The 23,986-nt window shown below is 44.1% G+C and overlaps 1 protein-coding gene across 5 annotated transcripts in view; it reads right to left on the bottom strand.

Moving 5' to 3' along the window:
• The window catches only part of AFTPH (aftiphilin), a 206,125-nt gene that overhangs the window by 20,580 nt on the left and 161,559 nt on the right, over positions 1-23,986 (bottom strand). For all 5 annotated transcript variants that reach the window (XM_069234250.1, XM_069234251.1, XM_069234247.1 and 2 more), the window contains one exon: positions 23,339-23,462. In XM_069234250.1, the coding sequence (XP_069090351.1) occupies positions 23,339-23,462 (124 nt within the window). The remainder of the gene's footprint in view (positions 1-23,338; positions 23,463-23,986) is intronic.

The following is a 23,986-nucleotide window of genomic DNA, read 5'->3' as shown; positions in this document are numbered from 1 at the left end:
AATCACTATCTGAGATTGATGTATGATACACATAATTCGCAGGATAGGAGATCACAAGAAATTATTAAAAACTAAACTGTGTAGGCTGACTGATGTAGGTAAACCCTGAAGTGCAACCTGTCAAAATATCCCTTTTTGACCCATAGTAGAAAGCATTTACTGACTGCACTATGCAGGAGGAGATTATAAACTGCCAAGTCATGTCTAGTGTGACCTGAGGGATGTACAGCAAGGATATAAGACTGATTATGGATTAATCATACGGCCGACTGGCATACACACTCTTGGAATCAACACAAAGTGTTGAGAAATGCTTTAATTTAACAGAAAATATGCACAAGGAATTGTAAATGTAGAGAAAAGCTAGCACAAAAAAGTATTCCGTGATTGCAGACTAAAATGTCTGTGTAAATCACCTATTTGGTACATATACCATTACTGGCAGATGGGGTTGTACTATATATGGTCTCAAGGTACAATTTTAGAACAATCGCTTGCAATGGTCTTATTTAATTTCTTACATCTACATTTATTGATGTCACAAGTTTTTACAGCAATGATGTTATGGATGATGCCAAATGTGAGTCAGTGATCTTTCTGATCAATGACATTTGCAAGGTCATCAATGAAGTCATGAGTGATATCTGACCAATTCATGACAGATGTATGTGTAACTTGTGGTTTGAATAGTTAGCCATAACTGGCTAATTTAATTATTATTGAGAGAGTTCAGTAATCAAAAACATTAAACAAGAATAAATAAATATCAATAAATCACAATCAGAAATATTGGTACACATTAGCATCTGCAAAAATAAAAGAAACAAAAGAAAAATGTAAGCCTATTTAATGTTGCACATCTCCTGTCTGCCCCAATTCTTAAAAAAAAAAAAAAAAAAACATTCACATTATCATTATTTGCATTATCTGAAAACCTCCCATAACTTCAGAAACCTAGCATAGGACCTTGATCTTAACGTCTATTTCCTTTCAAGCTCCTTAATTCTGCCCAAGTTGGACCACCATTGCTAAAATGTCAGAACTATTGATCTGGCTATTAATGAAATAATATACAGACTTTATTTTGCAGGGAGCCGGTATTAATTTCAGATGAATAACCCAGAACTGCTGTCTGCACATATATCGACTGTTGCAAAACCAATGCGTGAGAACAATAATTTTAAATCTCTGTCCAAAATTGCCTTACTTTGGAACAGCCCCATATGATGCTAGTCCAGCAGCCAGCCCCCCTCCATTGAGCACCGAAAACAAGTGTCAGGAATTGGAGAATTGAGTTTTATACAATAACCATTTAGCATAGAGTTACATACGTGTTAAGTTTACACCCTTCAGCAAAGTAACATTAAACTCGTTGATCTTATTCCAGGCAGTAACCGTAAGCTGAAAATCTTTAGCCTGCCATCTATCCCGAACCTTCACATATAGTGCATTAGCCTTTTTTTGTTCGAGAATAGCAACCCAGTGGCTAATAGATCTACAAATTCTAGACTATCAACTCCACTGCTAATTCTAAACTTGATACAATCTTAATTGGATCCACTGTACCTAAAAAATGTCGGCCCTGGATAAAGGACAATTTCACTATATCTCTAGAATATCTAGTACTAAGTTCAACTCCTTTCAGGCTTTTCAACTTTGATTGCATAAAATGTATAATTGTATGGTAGCCAGTACTCCATCATCTAGAAACAGTATTTCTTTCTAGGAGGCGTTGATCTGCGATAAATATGTCAGCCAGATAAGTAGCTCCATTAATAACTGGTATATTATAATTTTTAAACATTTGTGCTTTACGTTTTATCAACCACTGTAAGGTCTTATATCTAACTTTTTGGGGGGCTTTCGTAAGTCGTAGAAAAGCGAAGATCTTATTTTCTTGAAAATTCAAATCAAGGAAAAAGTTATTAGTTGAATTCACACCTGAGGGGTTAAGAAGTCTATATGGGTTTTGTGCAAAATTAGCAAAATAATATTATCTCAGATCAGGGAGCCCTAGTTCCCCTTCTTTTACAGGTCTACATAATGTATCTAGTGACAGTCTAGGCATTTTACTGGCCCATAAAAAGGCTGAAAACATTCCCTCCACCTCTTTGAAAAATTTCATCTGCAGGGCCCAAGGTAGAGTAGCAAACAAAAAAATTGCATACAGGCAAGACTGACATACGAATCAAAACAGCATGGCCCAGAATTGAAAGAGGCAAATTAGTCCATTTAGCAAACAGCGTCTTAATTTTACTAACTGAAGGGACATAATTCAGTGTGTATAGGTCATTAAAAGTTTCTGAAACATATATCCCTAAATACCGCTTGCGCCTTCAGTTAACTAAAGAATTAAATTTAGTAAGTAAGGTGTCTAGAGTGTTACTGCATAATAAAATCTCCAATTTTGACTTATCTATCTTATAGCCGCCTAACTCCTGATACTCTTGAAAAATCTGAAAGACCTTTTTTTGCATTCCTATCTCTGGTTCTAAGAACAAAACTATATTGTTGGCATAGAAGTTATTACTAGACATCCCGCTTAACGGCAGAGCTAAATTCGCATTAATTCTGATGGCTATAGCTGAAGGCTCGATGAATAAAGCAAAAAGTATAGGCACCAGGGGACAGCCCTGCGGCAAACCCCTGCTCACCTTACATGTGCTGATATTACTAGAATTAATGATTATTTCTGCTGTAGCTCCTTCATATAGATGAAATATTGTCTGAATGAAGCTAGTGGGGAAGCCAAACTTTCTAAGGATCATAATAAGGCTTTCCCAAAACAAAAACAAAAAAACAAACATTTCAGCGTCTAAAAACATAACCTGAGCATAACCTAACCTCAGCTGCCTGCCTGGCACTCATTCACACTGATCAGAGTGAACAATAGAGCCCATAACACTGTGCATCTGATTGGCTAATAATTCGGAAACAATTTTGTAACCGACGTTTAGTAGGCTAACGGGCCTATAAGAATTAATATTTCAGAAAGCCAACTACAACTGCAGCACGGAAAGATGTTGGGACACCCCCCTGTTCTAAAATATGATTGGATAGTTTTAAAAGTTCGGGGTTTAGTGCCTGTGCAAATTGTTTATACAATTCAGCCGGTTTACCATCTTCTCTGGATGCCTTAACACTGGCCAGTGATTTCTCAACCACTTAAATTTCCTCAAGCGAGAATTTGGCAACCAATGCCTGCGGCTTGACTTACTTGCAGCTTAGGGATAGTAAGGTTGCTAAGGAAATGCTTAAGCTGTACAACATCAACCTGCTGCTCCCTATTATATATATTGCTGTATAGTGTTTAAGAAAAGTATCCTGTATTTCTGCAGGTTTGGTTATAATAGTTTGTGTTTCTGACTAATGTGATCCTATTTTGCGTTAAGCGTTCTCGCGTCTCCCATGCCAAAAATCTGCCTGCATATTCGCTTTCCTAATATGCCTTCTGAAGCTATGCGGAAATACCAATATATCCTTGTGTATAATAATACTTTGCACATGCATTCTTGCCTGCCCAAGCGCCTGCTTATTAGCAGTAGTTTTATTTTTTAGAGCTTTTATACTTGCAAGACGCAGAATGAGCTCTAGCGTAGCGTAGCTCTAGCTCTGCTGCTGCGCTTTTCTACTGTAGAATCTCTTCAGAGGTGACATGGCCACGGATAGTTGCTCTGAATGCCTCCCAAATACTCTCAACTCAGGCCAAATTTGTCTTTACCTTAAAGTAATTTATTATTTTGTTTAGTACATCCTCGCACCATTCTTCACCTTTGTTAAAGAACCCCCTTCCACCAGGCCTTTCTATCTTGATGCCTGACAATTAAATTTTTACCAAAGCATGATCTGAGAAACAACTCTGAATGCGCACATAGCTTTTTAGTTTCAGATCACGAGAAGAGGAAATAGGCCATTCTAGCTGCGGAATCATATTTAGCCAAAAAGCATGAATATTCCAGTTAGTATGTATGTTTATCTCGCCACAGTTCTACCAGGTCAAGAGCTGTGACGCACTGTGCCAAAGAGCTGACCTTACGTGGCTTATTCTGCTTACACATGCCCGAAGATTAATCCAGCTCCGGGTTCTGAAGAAAACTAAAATCACCGGCCCCGAGACTAAAAAAAAACTGGAATTTTAAGTAATTCCTGGCATAACTCAGTCAAAGGTGCTGGTTCATCTAAAATTGGCGCATTTATGGTGGCTATCGTAAGTCTGGTTTTATTAAGAAGTCCTCTAACAAGCAACCACCTACCTTCTGCATCTGCCTGGGAGAAGGTAACTTGAAAAGGGAAGTACTAATTGACTGCCACCCCCCTACAGGCAGTCGTTGCAACTGACATGCACCGATACCCTGCCCACTGCTTGAACATTTTATATGTATCGTCTCTTTTATCCCTGAAGTGAGACTCCTGTAAAAGCACGTCAGGTGAATGTCCTCTGACCCACACATCTATTGCACGGGCTTTGCTTTTATTATTAAGGCTGTTAACATTTAACATAACTATTCTTATAAAATCCTTATGTATCTGCATGTTATATTCCTAAAACAGCCTCTCCCACTGTAGATTGTTGACAGCGTTAATTTGAATTAATTTTTAAATTCCAGCTGATAAAGTGTGTCTAATGAATAAAGTTATTTTTTGCACAACCCTTACTTGGAAGTGCACGCTCTTTAACATAACAGTTCAAAAGTGCATCCGGCAATAGACCTCCCAAGATGTATAAACAGCAATACCGCCCATAATACAGCACTCTAATTAATGATCTACCACTCAGAATAAAAAGGACTTGCAGTGCATCGTAGCTCAATCATATATTCCACCTGGACCTGCCTGACCTTCCTTCTGTGCTGGCTGCATTTCTGATTCTACCATTTCCCGCTTTGTTTGAATATTTCCGACCTCTAAAGACTGAGCGAGAACTCTCCTGTTTTTTCACCCTGCAGTGACCCTGTATCCCCAGAACCCCTTACCGACGTCCCATGTCCGTCCCAAGAGAAAAACTGTCCATACTTCCTCCCTTGCACCCCAAAGCACCTTGGGTGCCATTCTATTGCACCCAACTGCACTCAGAACCTCAAAGCCCTAACCCTGGAGAGCCCTCGACACTGCCTCCCTCGGAGTGCAGAGCAACTGCTTCCTATCTCCAGTCGGATTGCGAAGTAGGAGCGAAAATGTCTAAAAAAACACTAAACAGAATGCTATCGGAACGCTTTTCAGCACTTTGGCATACTTCGAGTTTTTTTTGTGGTAAAGCAGAATCTCATTAAGCTACCTAGCTGGGCAGTTTCTGGAGAAGTGCCTGAGCATCACCGATGTCACAAAATGGAAAAAACTGTCCCTTTGCTAGAACTTTAAGCTTAGCCTGCTGTACAGTAGTTGCTTGAGAGCCCTTAGCTTTAAATACATCAGTCACTGTAACGAAGTCTCTACGTTTCCGTGCCCTGACTGCTGACATACCAGAGAAATGTCTAAACTGGGGCACTTCCGGAGTTGACAAAGTGCCTTTTGCAATGGCCTTAGACAAGATGCATTCCTTTACTTTGTAGTTGGCGAAATGTATCGAGCTGGAACCCTATGTGCTCTTGTAATAGTCAAATCCTGACTAATTCCGGCATTGCCTTCTTCAGAAGGGCTTCCACCCACTCCCGTACTTGTCAGCCTTCACTTCCCACTGCAACTCCTACTATCCGGAGGTTTAGCGCCTATTATAATTTTCCAAGTCATACAAATTTGCACTCCAGTAATCTTTTACTTATTTTCTAGGCTGGTTGACTTCCTGCTGCAGTCAAAACTATGACCTCCAGATTCAAAATTCGGCTTTCGACCTCCTGTAGTCTTTTTGGAATCCGATGGTTTCCTCAATCTTTGTCAGTCTACATGGAGAGTCGCTATTACGTCTGCTTGTGTGATTTTCTAGTCTGATCTCAGCGAGAATAATGCAAAGTATGCTTTTCATTGATTGCGCAGACCTCTCCTCGCTGTCGCTCCCACTCAAGTCCTGCTGTGCTTTCTGGTATCTTTTAAAGCCTGCATCTTCTGTGCCAAGGGTGTGCCTTCAGCTGCTTCCGGGGTCTAAGATCGATTACTTCAGACAAACACACCGGCCACTGATCTCTGCATCCCGGGGCGTTGCCTGAGTCTCTATCTACATCCAGGGTTGGGCTGGTTGCTTTGTGAATAATGGATATTGCTTAGGGCCAGCAGGGCTCGGAATTGCAGCAGTTGCCAGTTCAATAATACTATCTGAGCCTTCCGAACCTGATAGTTGAAGTGCTCATATCTTTCAACCACTCTCAAAACCTGAGGTCTCCTCTGTAAATTTGAGTACTAAAACCCCTGCTTTTTCAACTAACAAAAGTGCCTTCACTTTCACATTCATTCTTTGTTGGGTGCTGCGGGGAGTTTTAGTGGCCGTAGTTGGCGCCCGCTGACCACCACTGCGCTTCAGCTTTGGAACTGGAGTTGACTGACTCGATATTGCAGAACTGGAGTTTGTGGTCGTGCGTTGTAAAGCGCGCATGCTGCACTTGAGATCAAAGTCTTAATACTCAGTATCGGAAGGCGATGTTCTGAATGTATTTATATCAGACCCTTGCTGGCTCTTTATTTGGAAAAGCGACTATTGTTCGCTACGAAACCTCACCAAGGTGCCCAATCCCTTCTGGAGGTGAGCATATTAACTGATATTCATTTTGTGGTCTGACATGTCTAAAACAGGTACTCTGCATGTCAACACAGTAGTAGCAGCCTTTGCTCTGGTGGAATGAGCCCTCACACCTTACAGGGGCTTTTTCTTGGCCAATGTGTAGCAGATCTCAAAACAGAGAGCTGTCTATCACTATGTGGTCCTTTTCAGCACCATCTTGTCACTTTTTTGCCCCAAAAAGAGCTGATCATCCATCAGATGCTCCTTTGTATGACTGATGTAAGGGTACAAGGCCCTACTGGAGTCCAAGTGGTTAAGGACAACTCACTTTTGGTAACGCCTTATCTGATAGGAGACTATATCTAGCTGCTGAGTCGCTAGCTTTGAATTCTCCCAGGTGTCAGAGTGCATTTGGAAGATTTTCGTGAGCAGTAACCCTGTGCGCCTTTAGATGGCATCCATGTCCGTTGTCGTACATGCCGGATATGACATCATCGCGGGTCCCAGATAGGCGCCACACTGATGTGCTGGTGTCAGTTTCTTTTTACAACTTTCCATGTCAGAAGCGCAGAGTCAGGATGAGCACTGACTACTGCTGAGTCCAAACTAAGGCCCTGAAAGAGGAGTTCCTGCCCCTTGAAATCAGTTTGCATAGCAGGGAGGAATGGTGGGTCAGTAAGGAATCTGCAGCTAGATAAAGTCTCTACCAGATAAGGGGTTACCAAAGGTAAGTAATTTATCTGATAGAGACTTCTAGCTGCATATTCCTTATCTTTGAATAGGTATCCAAGCAATACCATCCCTGAAGGGGTATCTGCAAACAAAGTTCAGACTAGAAATTCCTGAAGATTCGAACGGGCAAAATGGTCTCTAAGGACCTGACTGTCCAGGCAGTAGTGTTTAGTAAATGTGTAAAGAGATGCCCAAGTTGCTGCCAGACAGATGTCAAGGACTGGAACGTTATGTGCTAACACAGTGGTTGCAGCTTTAGCTTGGGTAGAATGAGTATGCAAACCCTTAAGGGGTTGCTTTTTGGCCAGTGCATAGCAGATTTTGATGCAGAGTACGACCCATCTAGAGATGATTCGCATCTGCTCTGCCCGACCTTACTTTGCATCCACATACCCTAAAAAGAGTTGGTCATCCATCTGAAACTCTTTGGTATGATCAAGGTAGAACACCAATGCTCTTTTTGGGTCCAGGCAGTGGAGTCTCTCCTCTTTCTTAGAAGGATGTGGAGGTGTGTAAACAGTAGGCACAGTAATGGATTGGCCTACATGAAAGGGAGTGATCACTTTTGGGAGAAGAGAGCCACTAGTGCGAAGCACCAATTTGTCAAGATAGATATAAAGGTAGGGCGGCTTAGTTGGTAATGCCTGTAGCTCACTCACCCTGTGGGCAGATGTGATCACCACAAGGAAGGTAGTTTTCAAAGTAAGAAGCCTGAGTGGACAATTGTGAATCAGCTTGAAAGGAACGCACATCAGAAAGGTCAAAAACTAATTCAGATCATTTTGGGGCATAATGAATGGGTGTGGAGGAAAAAGATGTTTAAGACCTTTGAGGAATCTATGTACAATAGGAGACTTGAAGAAGGATGATGAGGTAACCATAAAAAAAAGCAGAAATAGCAGACAAACATCCCTTAAGACTGCTCGGAGCAGAGCCCTGCTGGCAAGAGAAAGAATAAACAAAAGGACCTCAGAGAAAGAGGCAGAAAGGGGTCAATAGATTTGTCTGTGAACCGTGCCCACAAATTTCTTCCGACGACAGGCATTCACCTTTCTGGTGGAGGGATGCCTGGCTGCCAAGATGACGTTACAGACTTCGGGAGGAAGGTCAAAAGCTGTCAACTGATGCCACTTAATCTCCACGCAAGAAGGCGGAGTGTGGACAGGTTCGGGTGCAGAACCCTCCCATACTGCTTTGAAAGGAGTCTGATCGGAGGCCCAATGGACATGCTCAGCAGCTCAGGATACCAGACTCTCTGTGCCCAGTCAGGAGTCACAAGAATTACTTGGGCCTGGATGTTCCTGATCTTCTTGAGAACTCTGGGTAGGACTGGTGTGGATATAAAAGCATATAGGAGGGCATGAACCCCACTTGAGATGAAAAGCTTCTCTGAGTGATTGCTGCCTTGGAAACTCCAATGCCCAATACTGCTCACATTGCATTTTCTCTGTGGAGGTGAACATATCTAACCAAGGCTCTCTCCACTGCCTTTGCACCACCTCCGGATGTACATGCCATTTGTGATCCGCAAGGCACTGTGGGATGAGTTTGTCCGCTCTGGCATTCAGACAGCTTGCCAGATGCTAAACCACCAGTAGTATGCCTCTGCTGCTCCAGCCATATCCAGAGGCACACAGCCTCTTGACAAAGGATCCACGACCCCACAGTGCCTCGCTTGTTGCAGTATCACATGGCAGTGGTATTGTCCATAAAAACCTCCAAATCTTTCCCTTGATAGAGGGGGGAAACGGATTTTAATACCAGCCGGATCGCACAGTGCTCCAACAGGTTGATGTGGAGGCCGTTTCCGCCACAGACCAGATGCCTCTGATCTTCACCTCTCCCCAGGTTGCTGCCCTATCCAAGGAGTGATGAATTTGTCCCTGCTATCAGAATTGGTTTGGGAAGGGAGAGGGATCTTCCTCTGACCCAACTGCGTTTTGTTAACCACTACTGTAGATCTTTCACAGTTCCCTCTGAGATCTGGACCTTGTCGGAGAGATTCTAGATGCTGCGCCCTCTGGAACTTCAGGTCCCACTGCAGAGCCTGCATATGCCATCAGACGTGTCTCACCAGCAGAATGCAGGAGGCCACGAGGCCCAGCAGCCTCAGTCATTCTCACCAAAATCTAGGACAGAGGCTGAAACATCAGTAGCATAGCCTGAATATCATGGACTCGCCACTCGGGAGGATAGGCCAGAAACTGCACTGTGTTCAGAAAAGCTCAGATGAAAAGGAGTGTCTGAGAGGGAGTCAGGTGTGACTTCTGAAATGTTTATAGTGCACCCAACGAAATGCAGGAGGTCCGCCGTAGCCTGGAGTTTGGGGACAACAGCATGGGGTGAGCCCGCCTTCAACAGCCAGTCGTCGAGATAGGGGAGGCTGAAACCCCTGATCTCCACTGATGAGCTGCAACCACCACTTTCACCATGGTGAACACCCGAAGGGCGTTGATAAGGCTAGAGGGTAGAGCAATGAACTGAAAGTGCTTGTGGCCTACATTGAATTGCAGGTTACGTCTGTAGACAGGCAGGACAGGGCTATGAAAATAAGCATCCTGCAAGTCCAACCCTACCATCCAGTCTCCTGGGCCAAGGGCAGGTAGAAGAAGATTGAGGGACCAAAGGTCTACGACAGGGCGAAGACCCTTCTCCTTTTTGGAAACCAGAAAGTAGTATGAATAGCAACCACAGTCTAATTCTGGCAGAGAAAACCTCTCTATGGCTCTCTTGGCCAAGAGAGCCGTAACTTCCTCAAAAAGGCACAAATGATCCTCCATCATCCGAACGGAGTATGGTGGCATGGACGGAGGAGTAGTTTTGAAGGGGAGCGAGTAGCCCCTTCGGACTATCTGCAAAACCCACCTGTCTGACGTAATGGATTACCAGCGGGCAGGTGATGGCGAATCCTGCCGCCAACTGGACCATGGTATGGGTGAGTCAGGCCAGGAAGGCCTTATAGAATGCTGCGGAGATGGGGGTGGAGGACAGTGGACTGACCAGACCGCTGGCCACCTGACCCATGAGTTCGGAGGGTCCTGCGTCCCCAGCCACTTAGAGGCTGGGCAACATGCGTGGCACGGTAGCTGACCAGGAATGGGCGCTGTTGGAGACCCCTTCCATAGTCAAAAAAGGGGCGAAAGGCAGACTGGTGGGATGTGGGGCTGCCGCGAGGCCCTAGGACCTGGCCATAGCCCAGGAATCCTTGAAACGCTCAAGAACTTGTCTCCAAAGAGGTGGGAGCAATCAAAGGGCATGTTCATCAAAGATGCTTAGACAGCTCCTGAAAAGCCAAATGTCCTTAGCCAAGCATGGCCCCTCAGGGCCACTGTTGATGAAACCACTCTGCCTAGCAAGACGGTCGGTCTTGTCTGGACTTACCTGATCATTCCAAGGACAGGGGTGTGGGATGGCAACTTTGGACTCTGTGGCTGATCCTAGGACATTCCTAGTTCTGGATCCAGTCTGACACCTGGGGAGAATTCAAAGGTAATGAATCTGCAACAAGAAGTCTCTATCAGATACCTCTTCTCTCTCTCGAAGGATGAGGTGGAGAAAAGAATGGGCAAAGGGTGATAGACTGTCTGACATGAAAAGGCATCACAACCTTTGACAGGAATGACGTGCTAATCCACAACACCAGTTTGTCCAGGAAAACATTGGTGTACAGTGATGGGGAGACAGCTTGTAGATCACTCACATGTCAAGCTGAAGTTATTGTTATGAGAAAGACTGTTTTGAGAGTAAAATGCATAGGATATTAGTACATCGGCTCAAATGGGGAACACATAAGAAAAGTGAGATATTCCCTCCAATGGCAGCTCAATGACATCAAACAGAAGGCACATGCATGCAGTCCAACGCCCAGCAATGTCTGGACTGCCCAGCACCTGCCACAGGATCCCAGATCCCACCAACAGGCAGTGAGCAGTGGTGTGACATCAGAGATTGTAGTTGTATTTACATATCTCTTACTACCCCTGATGCGGAGTTACCGTGGCGAGTGCCGAGGTACATAAAAAATAAATAAAAATAAAAAAAGTCCTACATATTCAGATACAGGTGCTTTGCCAAAATAATTACTTTGTGCAAAGTATGTGCTTTTGGATTTTGCTTTTTATCATAACTTACTGACTTACTGTATGTTTTTTCTGAGAGAATACACCAAATAGGCCATACTACATGTCTAGTTTTGCTGCATAAACTATACAAATACAAAAAGCATAATTTCCAGGGTTATATGTGCCATCCCCATGGAGTTCACAGAAGTGAACCTTTAAATAAAAACGTTTGTTTGAAATGCTCAAGGCACTTTAAAAAAAATGAAAATGTTGTTCTGCAGAACTCACAAAGACTTCTTTAAATATACTGAAGACACCAGTGTTTTAAATCCAATTGAATCACAAAGCTAGGTCCCACTATGGTATCACAAACAGCTTTGGTGGAAACAGGAAAAACACATAACAACAGGTGATTTAAATCAAGATAGTTGGTGGTAAATGCAAAAAAAGCCAATAGACCTGACAAATAACCTTAACAGTGCCCATGGAAAGTCCTTGCTGGGTTAAATACAGCACAAAAAACTAAACCTTTGGTAGCTTTGCCCTGTAATGGATCTGTTTGGCGAGATGTACACCAGGCCTATCCAACCGATCCAGTTTCCAGAGTAAACAGTTTTCATAAGTAGACGTCTGGCCAGTAGGATGACATCCACTACTTCAGGAGAAGATTAAAATCAGTCAACAGTTGCCCCTCAATATCCATGCATGGGTGTTTGTATTGCCCATGCCTAGCTACTGCAGGACTCTGCCCTACTGCTGTGACGTGACAGGTGAGCTTCCTGAAACTGCGGCCTTATCGGAGGACTGATGCTTATGCCTGTGAGAACAAGTTGCTTACCTTTGGTAACGTTCTTTCGGGTAAAGACTATCTAGCCGCATATTCCTCGCATTTTAAATACTCCCCCGGCATTAAACTGTATCCAGAACCTTTCCAGCAGTGCCTCTGCTCCAGAAAGTAGAGCCTTGCAACTCTGCATTGACACCGATCTGCTCTTGAAATGATGTGTGGAGTCTATATAGGCTCTACTCCTCACCATTGATGTCAGTTCCTTTCAAAACTGCCTGTGCACCCAGATGCAGAGCTCCAAAAGCAAACTGGTAGTGTGTGCCGATTTACAGACTTGAGATCTTATTAACAGATAGACAATCACAGATGGGAAGGATGGGAGGAATCTGCTGCTATATACAATCTCTAGCAAAAAGAGCTTTACCAAAGGTAAGTAACTTGTTCTTCTGATAGATAATTCTAGTTACAGACTCTTCATCTTCTAAATAGATACCAAAGCAATAGCTATTCGCAAAGTGGGTCTGTGAATGAGCTCAAACCAGGAAGTCCTGCTGAATGTGGGCAAAGCTCCCCTCCCAGAGAACTGGACCTTACAGGTAATAATGCTTTGTGAACGGGAGAAGGGACATCCACATAGCCTCTTGGCAAATGCCAACCCCATGGTGTCAGCTTTGACCTTGGTAGAATGAGCATGCCATCCTTCTGCAGACTGCCTTTTAGCCACTGCATAGCAGCTGTTTATGCAGAGCATGACCCAGAGGGAGATGGTTATCTTCAGCACTGCCTGGCCTTTTTTTTTGCTCCATAGAACAAAATCAAGAGGGTGATCATCCACCTGGTTTTCTTTGGTACAATTAATGTAAAAGCTCAGCGCTCTCTTGGGGTCCAAGAGATGGAGTCTCTCCCTCCACAGAGGAGAAAGGTGGAACATAGAACACCAGAAGGGTGATGGTCTGAACGAGTTGGAATGACATAATAACAGTTGACAGGAGTGATGTTTGTGTCCAAATAGTCTGTGAATGTGGTAAAGTAAGGTATAGGGACATATAAAGCTTGAAGCTCACTCATCTGTTGTGCTGAGGTGATGGCAGTAAAGAGCAGTAACTGTGAAGCAACTCGAAGGGAGTGCACATCAGATAAGTCAAGATCCCACTGGGTCATGACAAAACGAGATGAGAGAAGCATATGTTGCAGCCATTCTCAAAAACACATGACACATGGTGATTTAAACAAAGAGCTGATCTGGCAACTAACAGAAGGCTAAGAGGGTGGAAAGATAACCCTCAACCGTGCTCAAAGCAAGGCCTAGCCAGCCAAGAGACAGAACAAATAACATAACAGAACAAAACGTCAGACTGTTCGGCCAGGAGGTGATCAATCTGGCGAGTGCTGCACCAAATCCCAATTTTTTTCCAGTGACAGGCACATACTGCTTTTGAAGAGGGACACCTGGCTGCCAGGATGACAACAACCACATTTGGAGGAAGGTCAAAGGTATTCAGCTGCTGCTGCTGGGGGGAGGAGTGACACAGACGGAAAGGCATATAGGAGTCCTGAGTTCCACAAGCAACGCCTTGCAAATTCCAAAGTGCAGAATTGCTGACACTGTGTATTCCCTGCAGTGGTGAGTACATCAAGACAAGGTTCTTTCCATTTAAAAGGCTTCCTGTCACAGGGACCACAACCCCCCACACACACGGTTTGTTGCAGTACCATATGGCGGAGGTGTTGTCGGTCAGCACCTGTACTTCCCTCCTCTTGATGAACAGCAGGAAGGTTTTCAGCGCCAAACTGATGGCCTTCAGCTCCAGAACGTTGATGTGAAAGTGGGACTCCACAAGAGACTCTGATCTCCACCTCTCCCAAATGACTGCCCCAAACCAGAAGTGATGAATCAGTCACCGCTGTCAGGCTCTGGGAGGGGTGAGGAGAAGGTAGAGGAGGACTGCTGCTGACTCAATCACGGTCCAGTAGCCAGCACTGCAGATCTTTTGCAATGTCCTTTGGCATGTTGTCAGTGAATCCAAAAATGGCCAGGAGGTTGGCCCTCGTCTGGAAGTGGATGACGACTGCCTGGGACGATCTTGCCTTCAACAGCCAGTCATCGAGCTAGGGTAAGATTGGCAACCCAGATCTCCGACGAAGAGCTGCCACCACCACCATCACTTTTGTGAATACTCAAGGGGTGCTAGTGAGACCAAAGAGGAGCACAGCGAACTGGAAATGCTCCACTGCTACCATGAACTGCAGGAAGCGCTGATCAGCCGGCAGGACAGGACTATGGAAATGGGCATCTTGCAGGTCCAACACCACCATCCATTCTCCAGGGATGAGGGCAGACAAGACCTGGACTAGTGTGAGCATCCTGAATCTCTTTTTCTGGAAGAAGGCATTGAGAGAGGGTAGATCAAGAATGGGCTGAAGACCTCCATCCTTCTTGGGCACCAGACAGTAGTGGGAATAACAACAACGCTGGCACCCTGTGGCCAAAAGGGCTTGCACTTCCTGCAGCAAACCTGAGAGATGGTCCTCTGTCAGTCATTGTGGGGGATGCTGGAATGCTGAAAGATGTGGCTATGGGATTTGAAGAACTCAGAGCTGGCACAGGTCTCAGGGCCAGAAGCGGGCCGAACTGGAGCCAAAGGCAAAACAGACTCAGAGGGTCGAACCTGCACTAGAAGTGAACCCGCAAGCAGTATCTCAGATGGAGGGCATCATGGCTATTTGGGGCCCAAAGGCGCGCCAGAGGGAGTGAGAGCAGATCCTCAAAGGGTCAGAGCATGGTTGTGCATAATTCTTCGATATGATGCAGATTGGTATTCGGCAAAGGAAACACAGACTGTCCGGCACAAGTTGCAGGGCTGCCTCCAAAGTCTGACGACTTCAGGAGCGAGACTGAGAAGAGTAGTGTCACCCCAATGCCTGCTCAGGCGAATGGCACCAGGGAGAGGAATCCAGCTTCAAATTCCTATGCTTATTTTTAGATTTACCTAAAGGCTTGAAACACAATGAAGACCAGCCTCTCGAATGCCTCCACAGACACCCTGAACGATATTGGAAACAAAGCTTGGAGGCGGACTGCAACCTGAAGCTGCCTCAACGCGGATTCTACTCAAGCTTGGCAACAGAGTTTTGCCTCACATTCCCTGATGGCCTTGGAGTTGTGGCCAGACCCAAGGAATAATATGCATACCTGGTGGCGATCCGTCACAGACATTTGTTTGCAAAAGTCCCTACAGGGGTTGAAGCCTGAAGTTTTGGGGATTGACACCACTTGCACACTGGAAACACTGGTGGTACAAGTCTCAAAGATACAACAATGGGAGCTCTGGGTCCACGTTTGGTGGAACAGAAAGAAAGGAACTGATGTCAGACGCTGGAGGGCTTTTGCCGCACTGTAGGTGTTATTCCTTCCCACATGATGGGCTGCAAAGGTTGTTAGCCCAAAAGGCAGGCATCAAAGGTGACACTGCTCTTGAAGGGCTGCTGCGACAACACTCCAGTGCAGGAAGCCTTCTGTTTCCTATAGACAGTGTAGAGCCAGGGCCAAAGAAGGGAAAACGGGTTTCAGACCTAGTTTTTCTTGGGCGTGCAGCCCATGGTGGCCACACCCGTGGAAGTGGGCTTCCAAGGTCCTTACACTTGAGGAAGACTTCAACCATGTTTGTGGCATGTAAGATGTACTCTGGGATAGCCAGGTGCCACAAATAACTGGAACTGTATCACGGGATAGGAGGGGATCTACTAGACTATTAGCTAGTGACCATGTTGTCCCCTTGGAGCACTCTGCTGAAATATAATGGGCACCCCTGGCACCAGAGACTTCAGTACTCGCTGGATTTGGATCACAGACAAGAAGAAGATCAATTTGCACTCTTTGGAAGTGCACAAGAAGAGGCTGGACTTTGGACTGGTGGAGTTTGGACTCTGTTCTTCGTGCCTGACCAGAGGAAAAGTTGATTCCCAGCCCCAATCTGAAGCAGAGACTCCGAGGGTCAGCTGGCTGGTCCCCCAGACTGGCATGGGGGACATTAAAGCTGGAAGAGCCCAAACCGCCTCTCTGGTAGCCACTGCAGCTGTTTTGCTACTACCAGACAAACGAGCACTTCAACGGACAATTTGGAAATAGCCAGAAGTTGGACCTCAGTCTGCTGGACCTGTGAGTGATGGCTGCAACTGGATTCGTACACCCCAGGGGCCACTAGCCCCCACCAAGGGTTGGCATGGTGACTGCTATGTTGCACGAACAAAAGATCTGCATCAGCAACCCTTTGACCCCTGCATAGAGGACTTTATGTGACCCCGAGATCTGTGGCTGGAGTCTTCCTTACTTACCTGTGGACCGAGGACTCGACCAGACTTCACCCATGTGGACCGCCCAGCATTTGGAGCATCCGTTGAGCATCTTTAAGTCTTCATCCCTCAGCATCAGGACCACTACATAGAACTCAATGGTGGTTGAACTGTAAAGTCTGGAACCCGCTCTGACAATGCTCTTGTGGCCAGGTAACAGTCCACAGATTGCTTTCAAGGTGCCTAGACCTCCATTGCGTCGGATTTGGTCACCCAACCCAGGGGCGGGTTCAACAAACTCAGTGTTACAAACTTTTGCAAACTATTCAAAAGTTTTCAAAGTTTTGACTTGCCACTGCTTCTTTGCGGTTGATGTCAACGCTTTTAAATGCTTTAAAAATGTATATCTCCTGAATCCTACAGTGGATTATGGTAATCAAGGACTGTAAACATCCATACCATATGCTCTATTTCTATAAATTGTTGTCGTCTCTTTCTTGCTTGATGACCTTTTTATTCTGTTGTTTGGTGCTGTTAAGTGTTTTACACATTGTTCATTTAATAAGCCTTGCTGCTCTGTGCCATAGCTACCAAAGGGTTGAGCTGAATGTTATGTAATATCAAGGAGATAAGTGGGGTGTATTACACAATAAGGCCCCTACACTAGCCTATAGTACACCCATTTTCTTACAGCCATCTTCCGACATGCAGAAATACTGCTGAAGAGTTTTGGGATCCAGTTCCACCCTGGGGGGACTCGAAAGGTGAGAAATCTGCAGCTAGGTGTCTCTATCAGAAGATCTCAGCACCACACTCTCCTCAGGGGTGTGGAATTTATTAAAATATCTACTTGTCCAGGGGACAGGTTGCTTCTCAAATCTACTTGTCCTGTAAAAAGATCTACTTGTCCCTTTGGTGCCATGTAGTGTGACGACAAATTATGGCAGCAATCTCATTATGTAAGTGCTCTGATAATAGCCTCTCTGATTATGCCAGGGCTACTACCATAGTATGGCTTGAATACTTGCAGTTTCAATCCCTACTGTAGCAATTTCCTTATTTTGCCACCTTTCTGCAGATCTGCATACTGGGGCTGGAGGAAGCAGTAAGCAATAGTTCCAGGGCTGGAATGCCTTTGAGTCTGCAAACCTACTAACCTGCATGTTTTAAAGATTTTTACCAGCTTCTCTCTAATATTTTCCCATAATAAGAAAGGTTGGACATTTACTCCTGACAATGGCAGAATTAGAACTTCTTCCAGGGTTGGGAAGAAAGTGGCTCGAGGGAAAATGAACTTGCAAATGCTCAATAGATTTTTACATGAGCAAATCTACACATCGTATTTACCCATGCTAAAATACAGTTCACAAATATTTTATAGGGGTACGATATATACCATGGGTGCACTTTTGTGACTTTCTTTAAGAATTTGGGGCCACATGTAGGTAGGTTCAGATTTGCGACCTGCAAATTGCGAGTCGCAAATCCGAATGTAGGATGGTGTCCCTGACACCATCTGTGATTCGCAAGGGCTTCGCAAATGCCCACCTCATGAATAATCATGAGGTGGGTCGCAATTTGCGACCCCCTCGCGAATGGCGGCCCTCACAGGGATGGTGGCCTGCTGGAGACAGCAGACCACCATGTCTGTGACTGCTTTTCAATAAAACATGTTTTTTTTTTTAAAATGCAGCACGTTTTCCTTAAAGGAAAACGAGATGCATAACAAAAACGAAAAATGAAACGTTTTCGTTTCTATTTTTCAGAGCAGGCAGTGGTCAGACCACTGCCTGCTCTGAATTTTTTTTTACAGTGACATTCACAATGGGGAATGGGTCCCATGGGGATCCCTTCCCTTTTGCGAAAGTGTTAACACCCATTTGAAATGGGTGCAAACTGCGATTGGTTTGCGCCCGCGTTCGCGGTCACAAAACAATCCTACATTGCAATGCGAGTCGCAATTAGGAAGGGAACACCCCTTACTAATTGCGAGTCGCAAACCTGTTTTGCGATTCGGTAACCAGGTTACCGAATCGCAAAACTGGGTTTGTGCATCGCAATGTGCTTTTTGCACGTCGCAAACAGCGAAAGTCGCTGTTTGCGACATGCAAAAAGCTACCTACATGTGGGTCCTGGTCCCTAATTAGGTCTGGTGTTAACAAAAACATTTTGTTTTTATTAAACTTCTATTTCTCTCTCTTTCGGCTGACTTTACTGTGAGTGATCACATTCTGCTCTTCCACAAGGAGCATATTGCCACACAAAGTAGTTTTGTTCAGTGTCAGGAACTACAGTGGCAATCAGTGACGTATCGAAACTGGAGGGTGCCCCTTTGCAAAGAACATGGAGGAGCCCCCTCTCCAGACTCACTCAGGGCAGGTGCTGTGCTGAAGGGGCCCCCTGGAGGGCGGCTGCAGGGCCTTTGTTATGCCGCTGGTGGCAACGTGTGCTTTTAGAGTTCAAAAACTTTTTGGGGGGGTTTTGCCAGTGTTTGTTACAATGTTGAGGGCCTGGTAGCTCCCACAGCAATAAAGTGTTACAAAAGCCATGTCAAAACAAGACACGCATTGATGAAACTAAAAGACTTATAGAATATGTCAGATTAGTTGGCTTTGTCAGTGTTTGTTTATTTTCATGCTTCCCATAATCGTGTTGAAAATGGTTACACTGATTTTCCATTAGAAATATTTTTGGGAAATACTAGCATGCATCAACACATTTTACTAAATGACACTTCATTTGCATCTAATCAGAGAGCATTCTGGGAGCATTATATTTAGCCTCATAGCCTAAACTTTTCAAACATGTGTATAGTTATTTTTTTTTTTGTACTGGAACCAACGTCAGTAGTGAAGTGTGACCTTAAAACATTTATTTACAGCACTCACCCTAATAATGAAGGCTTTCAAATAATGAACTATAAATACAAGTTCGAACAGCATTATCTTTTGGAAACACATTACCTCAACTGCAGAGAGTTCCACTCTCTGTAAACAGGCAGCCAAAGGGTTTGTGCTGCAGGGGGTTGGGCCTACTTGTCCCAAGGACAAAGTAAACATAAAAACTTGTTGCCCTTGACCCCAAACAAGATGTCCTGGGCGTCGGGCGATAGGAATTCCACATCCCTGCTCCTGGACCATTCTAGAGCCACAAGGATGGCTTGGGCCCCATTATTTTTTTATCTTCTTCAGAACTCTGCGCAGGATAGGCAGAGGAAGGAATACAAGAGGTCAAAATTTCATTCCAGAGAGAATGAGGCTTTAAGAGACAGTGGCTTTTTAGAATCTCCAGTGTGGCAAAGTGTTGACATTGAGTGTTCTTAGCGGAGGCCAACAGATCAGGCCAGGGTTCTGCGCATTGTTGGCAGATGCCTTGCCCCTGGGTGTAGATCATAGGACTCTGGTCACTGGCGGAAAACTCCTTCTCTGCCATAGCAGTGGTATGGTCTGTAAGGACCTGGAGTAGCCTCCCTTTGATGGCTGGTAGGAGGGCCTTCAACTTCAAGAGAAGGAGTTTTCCGCCAGTGACCAGAGTCCTATGATCTACACCACTCCCAGATGGCCTCCCCAACCTAACAGCGATGTGTCCATGAGCACCATCGGCTCTGTATCAGCATCCTCCTAAACATGGAAGGAATCTGACCAGGGTCGAAACGGGACAGAAAATAAGCAAGGCACCAAAATAAAAGTGCCGCCCTTAGTGAATTAAAAAGCCTAAAATGTGGCCCATTTTTGCAAAGTGTAGCAGTTTTGAACTTATAAAGACGTTCCTTTGTAAGGTATGGAAGGCTGCATGGATTTGAGCTTGTTGCAATGTATGAAATCAACCCTAAAATATGGCCCAGCTGACCAAAAAACAAAACCCGCAATCAGTCAAAAAAGCACCCCACACACTGACCTGTCCGGCACCTCCTGCATGCTCTGTAAACAAGCATGATCTCCTGAATCTGACAGGTTCCCTTGGGGATGAGCCCACTAAGACTTCAGTTCCCACTGCAGAGCCCGCATGTCCCATCAGGTATAGATGAGAAGCATGATGCAACAGACTAAGACGTCTCAGAGCCAATCTAACTAAGACTCAAACAAAGATTGAAACATCAGGACCATAGTGCGAATGCCCTGCACTTGCTGATCCTCGGGGGAAGACTTGAAACTGCATAATATCCAGGATGGCTCAGTTGAATGGGAGCCTCTGCAAAGGAGTTCAGTGGGACTTCAGCACCCTGATCGAGAACCCAAGCAATGGAGGAGGTTCACAGATGTCTGGAGGTGGTCTACGACTGACTGTATCACTTCCACTTTCAACAGCCAGTAATCAAGGTATTTATAAGGTGAAGAATCTCGTTTAGGTATTAATCACAAAGATTATTTTTTTTTTAAACTATGGTCCAAGATTCAACAGGTGCGCCACAGTAACTAAATGAAATACAGACTGTTGTACCCTTCTGCCATGCACTTTCAGGACTTTAGCAGAATATTTACAATACTAGGTAGTAAGAAGCATTTTTTGTTTGGCTTACGAAGTACATTTTCAAATAAATGTCAATCTTTCCAGAAGTCAGATACTGAAAAGTTCACTACAGAGGTATATTATTGGTCAAGAGAAAGCTGTGTCTTTATCTATGGGAGTTAAAACATTTCTGCCAGTCTATAACATGTTTAAAGGAAAGGTGTCAAGGGTAAAGGTTTATCAACCAAGCAGACGAAGTTCAAGAGGGGCAATAAAATTTGAAATTTCTCATCTACGCAGTATACATGTAAAGGGAAACCACTGTAACTAAATACCACAGAGATCAAGAGTAACAACTGCTATGTACCACTGCAACTCTAGTGGGTCCCCTTGTCTGTCCGCACCATCTTCAAAACCAGCTGTATCATTTACAAAGCCATCACGACCAGCACCCCTGCTTATCTTGGCAGACAAATTTACCATCTCTGGTGGCTCTCTGCACACCCACAGCCATACAAAAAAAGGGAAGCAATAACTTAACCCCTTCCATCTAAGGACCCAGAATCTGGACCAACAGCCCCATATCATCAGGACCACCCCAACGCTGCTCTGAATTAGGAAAGAGTTGAAGAAACACCTCTTCAAAGAACACTATATAACAAAGCAGTAATAGTACACTTCTGCTCCCAGATTCCAGCTACCTCTCCTATCACATGTTGACTGTATGCTGACCACTGACTCAGTACTGCGCTCAGCTGCCTTTTGGAAAGGTGTGTGCTATACAATATGCATATACATACACACGTCTTCTCATTCAGGTTTTTATTCTGTTTGGAAACCACAACTAGTGAATGTATTTCTCCAACAGTTAACAATGGTCGTCAACAGTTATGATGGCCTCAAAGATATTTAGCTGCAATGCACTGAGCTAAGTATAATATAATATATCTTAGAAGCAATAAAATATGACTTTGCTGTGAAAATAGCGTGCTCTTTATAAAAAAGGCTCCATGTCTAGAATAGATTGACAAGAGTCAGTCAGTGTGCTTGCATGCCCAAAGAGCATCTTGGCACCACTAAATTCACATATATAACACTCGTCTAAAATGCAAGTGGTCTTGATTGCAGAGATGTACGATTTGTGTTAATCGCACTTGTTGCGCACAGAATTCTGATTCACAGAGAAAGTCTAAACCTAATTAGAACACTGGAAGGTTGACTAATGGTTTTCCTGAAGACAATGGAGAAGCAAGCGGCCAATAACCACTGTGGTGGAAGACCAATAATTGCTGCAACAGACCTACCTCTCCAGAATGTCAACGTTTGGCTTTCTATTACTTCCTGTTTAATTTACAATATTCCACTGCCAATTAGTGGACTGTTTCAACAGTGTTATAACCAGTTCAGCTCTGTCAATACCAGTTTTAAAGGGCCCTTTCCATCATTACTGGACCCCGCATGAAGCTCAGTCCTGTAACTAGAGTAAGGGCCTTTAAGGACCAGTAAGGTCCTTGAGATCACCCACAATGCTGCTATAATAGTCATACAATGAAAGATTTATTGAGGTGAGGCAGCTAGATTGAGTGGAGGAGAGAAAGAAACTATAAATGGTTGTATTTCATGCACCAAAGAGCTGCTAGTGAAATGGAGGTGGGGAACTAATGGTTCAAGCCAGTCTCTAGGAAAGTTTCACAAGCTGATCTCACTTCACAGTGATCTCTTAAGACAGCCACTTTCCCAGTATGGCCTGATAGTATTAGTGAATGCTATTGGGATCATAAAAGTATAAATTACCTTTCTTCATTTTAAAATTCAATTGCTTGAGAAGTCTAACTATTAAGTGTGTTTAATATTCCCATAATAATTGCTGCACTAGCTTTCCCCATTCTACATCAGGGAGTTAGGACTAAAGCCAACAAAGGCACAAACTGTGAATAGCCCAAAAGTTCAAACAACTGAGAATGTTGTGTTTGTTTTAGAAAAAGCAGCAATGGGACAAGGCTCTGCTGTTCAGTTGTGCATGTGATGGGCATTTGTGGAGAAGAGAAAGCAGGTTTCACAGTCGAGCCAAAAAGCAATCGTCTGAACAAAGGGAAAAGGAGGAGGGAGGAGGAAATTTGGATAAGTTAAAAAAAAATGCAAGGCAATACATGATCCCAATGAAGCTTGATAGTTTTCTTTTACATTCTAATAACAGTGTTCTAGGTCTGCGAAAAACACATCAGTATGAGTCATAAAAGAGGGCCACTATAATCAATAGTGCTACTCTTCAGACAACTGGACTGGCCATAACAAAAATTACTTCTTTGTGGTAATAAAGCCCAAGTACACACTCTTTAGTTGTAAAATCTAGTTGTGATGAGTTACCTTGTAGATGTGCTGGTCTTCTCTACTGTGGACATGAGTTTTGCAAACGCATCAGTCACTTTGCTGCTTGTGTTGGAGCTTTCCATCTTTGAAGTGGTCAACTCATACAACTCGGGATCCACACCTTATAGTATAAAATGAAAGTCAGTGATGGCAGGATGCAATCTTGTTAACATCAGAAACATTACAAGCCACTCAAATGCTAAAGGCTTTCTTTTGTAAACATCTGGTTCATTTCAAATGGGGGTTCAATATAAAACTGGGGGTCTCAAAGGTGATTATAACATTTCAAAGTACTACTTTGTGGAGTCAGGTTACCACAACAGTAAACAGTGAATAACAATTCGACTGCCAGGGGATCTGTGCACTCCTGTTCCAGATAATGTATCCAATGTTTGTTCATGCCTTGTACAAATATAGGAAGACCAGTGCTTGCAACCTCTTTATACATGATGAGGGCCTACTAGCTACAATTTATGGTGTGATGATATACGTCAATAGAGTAAATGGTATATTAATAAGGCCCAGATCACAGTGAAAATATAAAATCCAATAACACACTATGAAATTAAAATGCTTGATTAATTGATGAAATGGAAATATTTTTAAAGTTTACAATACATACAGGAATGTCAGTTTAAAAATTAT

Source organism: Pleurodeles waltl, chromosome 5, assembly GCF_031143425.1.
Source record: "Pleurodeles waltl isolate 20211129_DDA chromosome 5, aPleWal1.hap1.20221129, whole genome shotgun sequence".
NCBI lineage: Eukaryota > Metazoa > Chordata > Amphibia > Caudata > Salamandridae > Pleurodeles > Pleurodeles waltl.
This window is presented reverse-complemented; position numbering and strand designations above follow the sequence as displayed.